This window comes from Eptatretus burgeri, chromosome 18 (assembly GCF_056783735.1).
Source record: "Eptatretus burgeri isolate ZD-2024b chromosome 18, Ebu_testis_v1, whole genome shotgun sequence".
NCBI lineage: Eukaryota > Metazoa > Chordata > Myxini > Myxiniformes > Myxinidae > Eptatretus > Eptatretus burgeri.
This window is the reverse complement of record NC_140978.1, coordinates 34,645,535-34,657,843: the sequence shown is the minus strand read 5'-3', so window position 1 is coordinate 34,657,843 and position 12,309 is coordinate 34,645,535. Positions and strand designations below refer to the sequence as shown.

The window sequence follows — 12,309 nt, the reverse complement described above, 5'->3', positions numbered from 1 at the left end:
CTTTAAACCTTCCCTTTAATAAACACATTCCCAAAAGAATAGTTCACCAAAGTGTGTTCACAAAGTATCAGAATTCTGAAACAAGAACATTAATTACACATCGTGTTGAAAACGTGATTATTGATTTGAAAGTGCAATGAGCAGTAGAGGTAGTTAACAGTTTATGAAGCAGTACATTACTTGGATATACAATGAAGCATTGCATGGTCTTATGGACAGTGTCACGGTATTATTTTGCTTTTGGTTTCATAATATGTGAATACACTTTCACTTTGGTTTAATGGAGTTTCCGACGAGGAGTTTGGAGAGCTTTTACCTTCTTGGTTGATTAAATAATTTACTCAGAATCTGAGCATCTCAGACTTCTTTTCTTCCACACTGAAAGTGCAGTGAGCAGAAAGGATAGCCACATTTAAAATTCAAAATAAGGCAAATGTGGAGCAAAGGAGGAAACAATACCAGAATATGTTACAAGATCCGTGCTGTGCAATATTGCTGGAAAATGGTGCTTGTTCTGTGCAAAGTGCACCAGTTTTGATCTCCGACATCAGCATCATGGGTCACTGAACACTTCCATCTTGCTGCTGAAAACCACCAGCGTGACGCATGGCTTGACAGGAGCTCACAAGCCTTGGAGGAACTGCACACGAACAAGAGTGCTTAAAATGCCCTCCACTTCTGAGAGAGTCTTGTACTTGTGAGAGTGTCCCTCACCCCTCCCCCCCTCCTCCCCCCGATGAAGATGGCAATATGAAACTATCAAAGCAACCTCACCAATATCTCTTCTCTGGTGTGTGTGCCTTCCTTTATCTCACTGCCTTTGCACCAGACGTCAATCTACCCTTTATGCTGCCTCCGTCTGTCCACATTCTCTGCCTCTCAGTTGACATCTCTTCATGCCTGCCAGACCAGTCATGCACTGGCCCCGCAAGGGCCAATCACACTGATGTCCTGAAGTCCAAGCCCCTTGCGGCATGATTTCACCTGCTCAACCTTGTACACAGTCCAATGGTTCTCTTTTTAACCATGATTATCATCCTAATTCACATTTCTCTCCTCTACTGAGCAAATATTACAAATACTAAATGATTCAATGACAAAACAATATTCATCGTGCATGTACTGGATTCCATGTCCCATAGCAACAATAATTTCATCAGCCATTGGAATCCATCAAAGGCAAACATTTCAACAAAATTGCGAAATTTTCACTTTCGTGACTGTGTATATGATGAGATGATATGCACCATAATCTACTGAGCATTGGTGCTGCTGAAGCAGTTTCTTGTACTAGCTGGTTTGTCAATGCCTCCCCAGTGGTCAATCAGGGCAGGAATTTGTAACTTTTTTCAGGCTGCCAGTGATGGATTGCTGACTCTTCGTTAAGGACACCATGGGGATCTTTAACGCCCACCAACTCATGCCGGTAGACAGAACGCTCGGTTCAACGTCCATCGGAGAAATGACACACATTGATGAATAACCCTGCCCGTACAACACCAGGATGGCAGTTTCTAGATGGATAGAGATTCAAACCTCGGCTTCACTAGCTTAGAGATGAATGTGTGTACCTTCAGGCCATCCTGCCGGCTGATACATACATACACACATATAAAAATATCTGTGTGTCTGTATAATGATCATTCTCTGTAATTGCACCTTCCCAATGCTGCAGTTTGTTAATGAATAGTTGAAAATTGCCTCCAACGAAGTTCTTGACATGGATCTATGAAGTCTGTATGGCAGTGAATTATTTTGTGCCTTCTGTTTGAGCTAATTTGACACCCTTGCTTTCGGTGGCTTCTTAACGAGTCGCGGATCAAAGTCTGTGATGCGTGCCCGTCACATTTCAATCTCAGCTAATTTCTTTAGGTTCTGCCAACAAATGTGTGGATCAAATTTATAAACTGTAACCACTCACTCACTCCCTCCCTCACCCATGTTCAGAGATCATATGACTTCAGGTTTGGAGTGGTGCTCTTCCAAGTTGTCATCTCAACCATTTCTCGTATTTCCAAAGCCTTTCAAGATCTGCCTTCCACTCCAGGGTTAAGTCGCAAATTCCAGGGATAAGTCTTGAAAGGAGTCTTCTTAAATACTGTCTGATGAGTTTCATGCAGGACAAGAGCATTTTCACCCAACAGACAAACTGATCCGTTTCTTTTACAACCCGGATGTCATCACATTGCTAATTGATAAAATTCCCATCCTGCTTTCATGTTATTGTTGCTCAAACGAAGTCATTTATACCTTGCCGTGGCTGGAAAGTTTTTTTTTTTTGCATAATGTCCTGCTGTGCCTGCAAGCAGTCTGTGCATGAGCAGATACATCACAGGTGTGAAAACATCAGGGTGAAGTTTTTGTTTTGCAGTCCATCGAGTGAAAAACAATGGCAGTTCGGCGAGACAGTATGTGGACACGCTCTGTGTTGTGATTGCAGATTGTTCAGCGTGCTGCTGGAGCATGTGACCAAATCTGGCAATGCCGGAGGCGTCATGGGTGGCAAAGCTGGAGGTTTTGACGTGAAAGCCCTGCGGGCATTTCGTGTTCTGCGTCCATTGCGCCTCGTGTCCGGCGTCCCAAGTAAGAAATCATGAAGTGCTGTGTAATGTTAGTGCTGCGATTGGGACAAATGTTGGGGTTGTGTCATATCATTTATGGCCACATTTCTTTAAACATCATGAATTCAAAAATAATAATAATGATAATGAGTTTTTTTGGGGGGGAATTTCAACACAGAAGAAGGCTATTAGGCCCATCAAGTCTTCACAATGGTTGCCAACATGTGAATTTTTTTTAATTTTTATTTTGCTGATTTTTAAATGCGGACACTTTTTAACCACCACCTAATCTTGTGGACGTCTTGTTCTTCGTTTGTTCCGCACAGGCCTGCAGGTCGTTTTGAATTCCATCATAAAGGCCATGGTTCCTCTACTTCATATTGCCCTCCTCGTTCTTTTTGTGATCATCATCTATGCCATCATCGGTCTTGAGCTATTCCTCGGAAAAATGCACAAAACATGCTACCTGAGTGGAAAAGGTGGGGCATCATGCTGTTTTTTTTTTTTTAATTATTTTTTTTACAATTGCATTTGCCGGTATATGCAGATGTGCCATTGGGGACATTTCAGGAATCGAATCCAGACAGAACAGCTTTTGAGCTCTCAAGTCTACATTCATGACCTAACAATAAAGAGTCGCACGCGTATGTCACAAGCACGGTATTGCCTCAATGTGTGCCTGGCCCGAGGATGGACATCAAGCCTGGTGTCTCATCTGCTGACATGAGTTGCTGGGTATTAAATATCCCACGGTGTGTTTCATGAACAGTCGGTGAGTTATCACCGCTATCCTGAACAAATGACAAATTCCTGTTGCATCCAATCAAGCTTGAGGCCTAGCCAGCCAGTTCCTGAAAGCCCTGGGTCAATCTTACATTCTCGCTTTATTTATTTATTTATTTATTTATTTATTTATCTGTATGCAGCCTGTGGCTGCTTGGCTGCATCATATTCTGGGGGTGCAGCTGTGCCGTTGATGCAATTCTCCTATTACCAGCAAACTTGTACTCATTTTACCGGCTGAGTCATCCCTACCTGGTGTTAATTCAACGGACTGACAGTGGCTTGAACTCAAGACCCTAGGAAATTAAGCCAGTCACCTTAACCGTTAAGCCAACAAACACCAGGCTTATATTCTTGATGAGTTTCTGACTTAAACTTAGACACCTGTCATAACACAGAAACGAAACTCGAACAACTAAAGTGACGTCAAAAATCTTCTGATAACCTTAATAAGCAATTTGTTTTTGAGTTAAATTTCCGTTCCATGCAAAGCAGGCGAAATTGCACGTTCCATTCATGTGGAGAGAAAAAAAAATAGATTTGCAAGAATGCAGTTTGAAATGCAAAATCTTTTGTTTCTAATTATTCTTAACAGAAGCATGAGCTGTCAGCCAAAGCCACTCGAGGCTTAATTAATTGCCTTTGCCGAATGACCACTCTTGTGGGTTTTTTTTTGCGGTTTTTATGATTATTCTCTTTTTAATGTTGAAGCTAAAGATCGTTTTTCCACATTTCATTCAATCAAATGTATCATCATCTTGATGATGATGCTGCCAAAGCAGTTCCTTGGAAAGGGATATACTGGGTGGTTTGCTGTTGCCTTCCCATACCAAACGACCATGGCTGGCAGACGGGTCTTTTGGCTTGACGTCTGTTCGATGGACGATGCTCACATTGATGAATCGCTCTGCATACGGAACACCAGGGTGACAGTTTATAGTTGTGTCGAGATTCGAACATAGCATAGCTTGCTCAGAGGCAAGTGAGTGCACCTACCACTAAGCTATCCAGCCAACCCTTTTCCACTCTTAGACCTCCTGATTATTACATTGTATCGTGAGGATACTTAAATACAAAAAAATCAGCAAAATACTTCAATATAATTTTCTTTAAACATCAAACTCAGGTTTATGGGTGAAAGGTCTTGACTGTGTCAGATAAATGTTTTTTTTTTGTTGTAAGAAGGATGGGGAAAGAGTCTTGTGGTTCCAAAACCAAAGTGCTCATTTTAAGGACATTATGACTTCAGTAATCGGTAAAGTGTGTCATACAGAAATTCTGATGGAAGATGACCCCACGCCTTGTGCCCACGCTGACGACGGCCGCCAGTGTCCGTCAAATGACAGCGAATGCCGGGGAGGCTGGGTCGGCCCCAATGGAGGCATCACCAACTTTGATAACTTCTTCTTCGCCATGCTCACCGTTTTCCAATGCATCACCATGGAGGGCTGGACGGACATCCTTTACTGGGTCCAGTATTTCTTTCTTTATTTCTTTCCTTGTCTTGGGGATTTTTTTTCCCCCCTAGTTCATCACAGTTTATGAGTCTTGTGGGGTTGTTTTTTTTCTTAGTTCATCACAAGGTTCATACTTCTTTGAATATTTACATCCATCATCTTTCCCACTATTTTTTGAGGTCACAATCCATTGCTATGGTGGTTGCAAGTTCATTATTGTTACCTTCAATGGTCTCTTTCCATTTATTGATCAATCTTTGTGCTCAGGCTTTTCTCATTACACTTATCCTTCCTTGTGATTGCTTCATCCCTTTTCGTGTAATCCTATTGAAATCGGTGCATGTAGAGTGATTGATCACCTTCTTTCTTGTATTTATTTTTCAAGGCTCTAAGGCTCATGGAGGAGCTTCAACACAAATCATGGACACGTGCAGACAGATACATGAGACAACACCAGACTTGATTTTCACACGAACACAGCCGCCGAGATTTGGGGAAGTGACGCCACTTTCCAAAGCACTTTTGTACCAGCAATGACTTCTTCATGACATAGCTTTTTCTCTCCACTCTCAGCTGAGCAATCGAGCAGGAATGTTCTCCTCCCCATGGATACCAACCTGTGGGGATCGTCTACTCTATTCTTTAAGTACTAAGCATCAAGCAAGTAAGCAGCATGTACCATTTTGAAAGTCTTCGGTATGACCCGGCCAGGGTTTGAACCACCAACCTTCCCAGACTCAGAGTGGATGCTCTAACCATTACATCACCAGGTCTGGTGATTCTTCTTCTATTTCGTTTATTTTTCACAAACATTTTAATTCCCATCAATTCCCGACACACAGGGATAAAAATATCCCTGTGTGTCGTAAGAGGCGACCAGGGTTGCGTCAGGAAGGGCATCCGGCGTAAAACATGTGCCAAATCACTATGCGGATCATAACGGATGATCCGCTGTGTCGACCCCTAACGGGAGCAGCAGAAAGAAGAAGAAGAAGATTTTAATTCCCATCAATCAATCATTCTTTTCTGATATGTACAACTCTTTGTGCTGATCTCTCCGTCAGCTCGATCTCCATTTTGTGTCTCATCCAACTGTTTTACTTCTTTTAGATCTAAACATTTTGTGCAGTATATGAGCTCTTCAGTGAAGTGAAGTCGGATGTTTGGTTGATTTCACTAAGGCCTAAAAAAAACGTCTTGTGTTTCGGGTAATCCGACCTTCCCCAATTTTTTTTTTTACTTTTTAGCCGTGTCGCATTGCGAACGCTGACTCTAACAGAGTTCTGCATTCTTCTGCATTCTTCTGCATTCTTCTGCATTCTTCTGCATTCTTCTGCATTCTTCTTCTTCTTCTTCTTCTTCTTCTTCTTCTTCTTCTTCTTCTTCTTCTGAAGACAAAACGTTTAGGACATGGCTCTTGTTATATAGAGGATCCGGATTTCCTTAAATACTAAACACCTAGACACATCCTCGCATTGAGGGTGCCTTTTGAGAGCGTCTATCATGAACTTTTCAATATATTCGGACATTTGCTTTAAAGTTTCGAAAAGTTCACGTTACTATTTAACGATTATTCCATTTAATGTGTTGTAATTTCGTAAATACACTATTTTCTCGTCATGAAGGAGGAGCCTCCATGACGGGTCTCGCTATTGGCTCCATCAACTCATGTGACGAAATATCGGAAGTTGTTATTTTTGTGATAAAAATGCGGATGTTTCGACTTTCTGTAATGAATCTTTCATATAAAAAGAAGATCCTTCAAAATAGTCTTTTGGACAACTTATATTATTGAATTATAGCCGCGTCGCGTTGTGAACGCTGGCTCTAAAAGAGCTCCGCGTTGTTCTTGTTCTTCTTCTTGTTCTTCTTATTCTTCTGGTGAAGACAAAACCTTTAGGACGCGGCTCTTGGACACATTTGTCCTTGTTTATTTTTTTTGTGATGGCCGACTTCCGGGTTGCCATTTTATGTCCGCTGTGCGTGGCATTTACTCTGTGCCATTGTTGACCGCTGTGGACTCAGCAGAGTAAATCAGCGGCTGTTTACATCAGTTATGGGGTCAGAAAGTTTTATCGACATTTTGAAAACATTGCACAACCCACCTGGGACACATCGATGGTGTCTTGTTCAAAATCGGAAAATGGACCCTGGATAGACAGACATTCCTGACTTTGACAGAAGTCATGGCTGCCGTGCAAACATCCGGTGTTCGTTTTGTTCACTTAAAGTGCCGATGTGGTCACCAACGCACACACGATGTCAGACCCATGAGGCCTGCATTTGACATACTTATGTCTGGCAAAAAACGGCTACCATCAAAAAAACAACAACAACTGAAAGGTAACAAGGAAATCAGACACAGGTGGAGGCCATTCAACCCTTCCTGCCTGCATGAACACCATAGTAATTTATCTAAACAAGATCCAAAGAAGAAAATGCAATTTTTATATTATTTTTATTTTTTATTTTTAAAAATCTATTTATTTTAAGTTTTTGAAGTTTTTGTATTTCTTTTTTCTTACCCTCAGGGGAGGGGGCATGGGCTTAGTTATAAATATACAACATCAACCACACAATACCCCTTGACAAGACCCCCACTAACAGCCCTCCGTACACATGCACACAATCGCACATCAATACTCAAAATACCTAAAAGTCCTTTCAACATCCCGATACCCCTCTATCTCCACAACTTTCAGGTACCTATCTAATTCTAATTTAAACTTAAAGACTGTTTCTGCTGCCACTACCTTTCCAGGGAGACCATTCCATGCATTAACTACTCTCTGAGTGAAAGTCCCCTGTCTTGCTTCCCTCTTTACTCTCCTGTTCTTTACTCTCGGGTTATGGCCCCTGGTTCTATCACTGTCGACTCTGTTGAATAATTCATCTGCACTTATTTTAGCTCTACCTTTCATTATCTTAAACATCTCCATCATATCTCCTCGTAATGGCCTCCTTTCTAGTGTGTAAAGCCCTGTCTCCTTCAGCCGCTCCTCATAGCTGAGTCTAGCTAGGCCCGGAATCGATCTCGTAGCCCCTGTGCTGAACCCTCGCTCTGGAATCTATGTTCTTCCTGAATCGTGGTGACCATAACTGCACACGATATTCTAGATATATATTTTTTTTGTAATGGAAAGGGAATGTTGTGAAGAAGAAGATGAAGAAGAAGAACATCGGTCTAAAATCGAAAACGAAGTGTAAATATTCGTTTTGACTCTTAAATACAGAACTGAATTTCTAGAAAATTATTTTAAGCCAGTTTTGTTACAAGGTATGAAAAATTGCAAGATGTTATACTGCAGCGGCCAGCCCGTGAAAAAGGCCCTAAAACATGAGTAACCCCTCCCAGTGGTAGAACAAAACAAGACCTGTTTTAAATGAATAATATGAATGTCTAGTTATGGAAAAGGATGGTTGTCCACTTCTAAAAGGTGTAAAACTGTCTGAATTAACCCCTTACTTCCCACCTCATGCTGAATCGCCGTCTTGGTATTATGTTGATTCTATACAGCATACTACTGCAAAATGGACACGAAACCTCCATGGTTATGTTTGGAACCTTTGAGGAAACATATTACACGTGGCGAGCAGTTGCAAGATTCCACTTTGGGAAGGGTTTTAACCCTTTAATAGTCAAATTTCGTTCCATATTTCCTCATTATGTATGTTGTTGTTGTTCTTCTTTCGGCTGCTCCCGTTAGGGGTCGCCACAGCGGATCATCCGTTATGATCCACATACTGATTTGGCACAGGTTTTACGCCGGATGCCCTTCCTGATGCAACCCTGGTCGCCTCTTACGACACAGGGATATGGATTGGGTTTCGCCATGAATCCGGGCTGCCCTATACCCTCTCATAGCGCGGCCCAGTGCAGAGCTCCCGTCCTCAAGCGATCCTCCAACCCAAGCCTCCGAGTAGCCAGATTACAGGCGCACGCCACTACGTCCGGTTATTTCCTCATTATGTATCTCATATTATATTACAATTGTGAGCATTTTATATCTTTACATGGAAATGCAGAAGTAACATTGTGAGCATTTTCTAAAAAATCTACATTTTCTTTCAGGTCAGTTTGGAGGAAATAATTACATTAATGTATTCTAAATTGTAATTGTGCTGGTGTTTTATAAATTTAAGTTTTATGCTCTAAGTCAAATTGGCTGTCAGTGCCCCCTTCCCTTTTGGCCAAGAGTCTTTTGCCCTAAATGTTGATAAAAAATGTGTTGTTGTGGAGCGGTGTGACCTGGGCTGATAACAGCAAACTTTTGTCGTAATTACATCATGTGCTTCTCAGCTAGAAGACACGTATGCAGTTAGAGTTAACAGCCCCCACCACTCTCCCATGAAAAGCATATAAATGCCTTGAAATGTAATCTTGTTTTAGTGCAATCATTGTGGATGAATAGCATCTCGGTGCGTTGTACTCCTTGGGACTGACCAAGTACCAAGTAATAATAAAACTCTCTGATGTAATGTACTTTCACGTTGTGGGAAATGAATTAATCGGTGTCTTTGAAAAGTAAGAGAAATGAAATAGAACCAGTTAAAGTTCTACAACAAAATTGAGGAATTCTAAACGATCATACCGAGACTTCAGAAGTCAACAATCAGGCCGAAGAAAATCCTCAACATCAGCAATGGAATTAGGAAATGAGTCCCCAGTGAAGAGAAGTAGGCAGCTGAGCAGTACAGTTTGTATTATCTGTGAAAAGCCTGTTGATGAACATGCTGTGGCGAAGTCAGTTGTTCGAACTCCTACCACTGAAGGGATTCATTCATTAATTGCTGCTGCTGAAAAGCACCAAGATGACGTTTACCGAAGAATCTACTCCTATATGCAGGACATTCAAATTGGAAATGTCAGTCTAGCTTTCCATAAGAACTGCCGTGCTTCCTACACCAGTAAGAAGAATAATATAGCATGTGTCATCAAGGACTCTTGTGCAAAGGCACATCAACAATCAGATCCTCAAGATCTTGGAGAGGGGACGTCTGATAGGCCTACTGGACTGCGAAGAACTGATACTTCCCAGTTTAACAAACGTGACAACGTTTGTTAAACTGGGAAGTGGAAACTGCTTTATCTGTGGAAAATGTGACTCTACCAGCACACTTTTCCGGATAGGGAAGAAAACTGCATTCTCTACACTGTCAAGTCAATGCAAGTCTGGACATTTGGTTGCTGGACTTAGTGATGTCTCTGGCTCTGATCAGGAGAAGTGGTTGGAAAGTGCTTGCACCTTTGCACTTGGGCTGTATGGTAGTAAGGGAAGGTGATCTGAAACACTAAATGACTAAAGGTACCTACTTGCCCACTACAAGTGATAAACCGGCTGCACAACTGCCTCCCACGGAAGATGCATTCTGACAGCATGCTCTCAGAGCCAGGTTCAAAACCTGTATCTGGTGCAGCAGTCACATCCCAAAGCCAAATTTGGATGAACCATGCAACAGTGGATGGTATCAGGGTGAAAATGGCCCGCAGATGATCATGTTTACACAGGATTCCTGCCCCAGCCGAAGTCCGAGATGTAATGCACCTCTTTTGCAAAGGTGGTAATTGCAAGGATGCTGCAAAGTGCCCATGTTTGCTTGCAGGACTGAAATGCATTGAAATATGTGACTGCGTCGACTGCCAAAATTCTGTTTCTCTTCCAGTCGGTTTTGAACCTGAAGAGTCCAATGTGTTAGATACTGAATAAATATGCTGTACATGTAGGTAATTCTATCACTGTAGACCTACTGAACATGTCTCTCAATGGACACACTGAATTTGTTTACAGGAACTGTTTATATGAAGTTCCATTGCAGTTCCTGGTACATGCCGATAAATTTAAAAAGCAACATATTTTGTAGTTGGTTTGGATTGTAAAGGGTTAACCAGCATGAGATCCAGTGTTTTTTAAACATGTACCTTTACAGTAGTGGCTTTACTTTATCTATATTATTATCTCAAACAAATCTTATCTGTGCTTCCAGGATGACATCATTTGCCTTGCCAGATTTTATCAGAAAATCGATCCCTGAAATAAAGGGGCTAATTAATCCCTTTAAATACCACATGCTACCCCTGAATTACCCTCAGTTGTGCCATAAGATATCCGCCCTCTGTCTAGGTTACAAGAGATCGGCATTTATCACACATATGGAAAATTTCCATAGAATGATTTGAAAAGTATGTCAGAAAATTCAAAAAGTCTAGCAAAATTTAGTTACTAAAGTGTTAAAGCACATGCCAAAAAGCATTTCAAGGTATGTAATCATAATAATTCTGTTTCCTGTCATGTCCTACAAAGAAAATCATGAAAGTTTTTTTAGTTCTTTTTTGCTGCATTAAGGTGAAAATGCTTTTGTAAGGGGTAGAAGGGGTTAATTGAAATGGTTATACACCTTCTGGAAATTTACAACCATCCTTTTCCAATAATAAACATCTATATAAATAATTTAAAAGAGGTCTTGTTTTGTTCTACCGTCGGGAGGGGTATGGTGGTTTTTAGATCCTCGTGGAGGATCTCTAATATTACTCACGTTGTTGTTCTTCATCTTCTTCTTGTGCACTTCTTTTATTTCACAGCCTACAGTTTTCATCGAAACTTCCTGAAACTTGCCATATATATGTAAAAATTCCCTGCGCAGACATTAACCATCTCCGGTTTTGAAAATACCTCCTAGAAAAAAAAGTTATGACGTCAAAATATCTCCGCTAATGGAAATCGCCTAAAAAATTATCTCCGAAACTAGGCAAGCTTTTTGAATTCTGTTTGCGGGAATCGAACAGGGCATTAACAGAGATTAATTACCGCACATATGATGCATCACTATGACGTCGTATCAATTTGTATGACGTCATTCCTAATTTTTGACATTTTTGTTTCACAACCCAAAGTTTTCATCGGATCTTCGTGAAACTTGTCATGTATATGCAGCAAGCCCACGCGTAGACAGAAACCATCTCCGATTTTGGAAATTCTCCCTAGAAAAAAAGTTGACGTCATAATATTGTCGCTAATCGAAATCACCTATACCATTATCTCCGAAACTAGGCAAGCTGTTTGAATTTTGTTTGCGGGAATCAAGCCAGGCATTCGCACAGATAATTTATCGCAAACCTGATACATTACAATGACGTCATATTCGTTTTATGACGTCATCATTAAGAGGACGAGGATGTTACCTCATTTGAGCTTGTTTTCAGCCCTTGGCCGCTGCTATATTATCATTATCTCAGTTTTGTGTGTGCCGTTAATAGATGGTAGCTAATTAGATAGGTGGTATATCGTTAATAGATGGGTGGTATATCTTCAATCTGAACTCTGCTTTGTTGGGGGAGGTGCCTGTTTATACCCTGTAAACTATATATATATATATATATATATATATATATATATATATATATATATATATATATACACCACCTGTCACCTCGTTGACAGGAATACAGGGGAGGGGGGGGGGGGGGGTGAAAGGAGAGGAGGGGAGGGTGCGAGAAGAGAGGGAAGTGG

At 41.2% G+C, this 12,309-nt stretch overlaps 1 protein-coding gene across 1 annotated transcript in view; it reads left to right on the top strand.

The window, feature by feature from the left end:
* The window catches only part of LOC147008864 (voltage-dependent L-type calcium channel subunit alpha-1D-like), a 355,309-nt gene that overhangs the window by 130,052 nt on the left and 212,948 nt on the right, over positions 1-12,309 (top strand). The window contains exons 5-7 of the mRNA XM_085864488.1: positions 2,441-2,583; positions 2,888-3,040; positions 4,618-4,814. Coding sequence (XP_085720614.1) covers positions 2,441-2,583; positions 2,888-3,040; positions 4,618-4,814 — 493 coding nt within the window. The remainder of the gene's footprint in view (positions 1-2,440; positions 2,584-2,887; positions 3,041-4,617; positions 4,815-12,309) is intronic.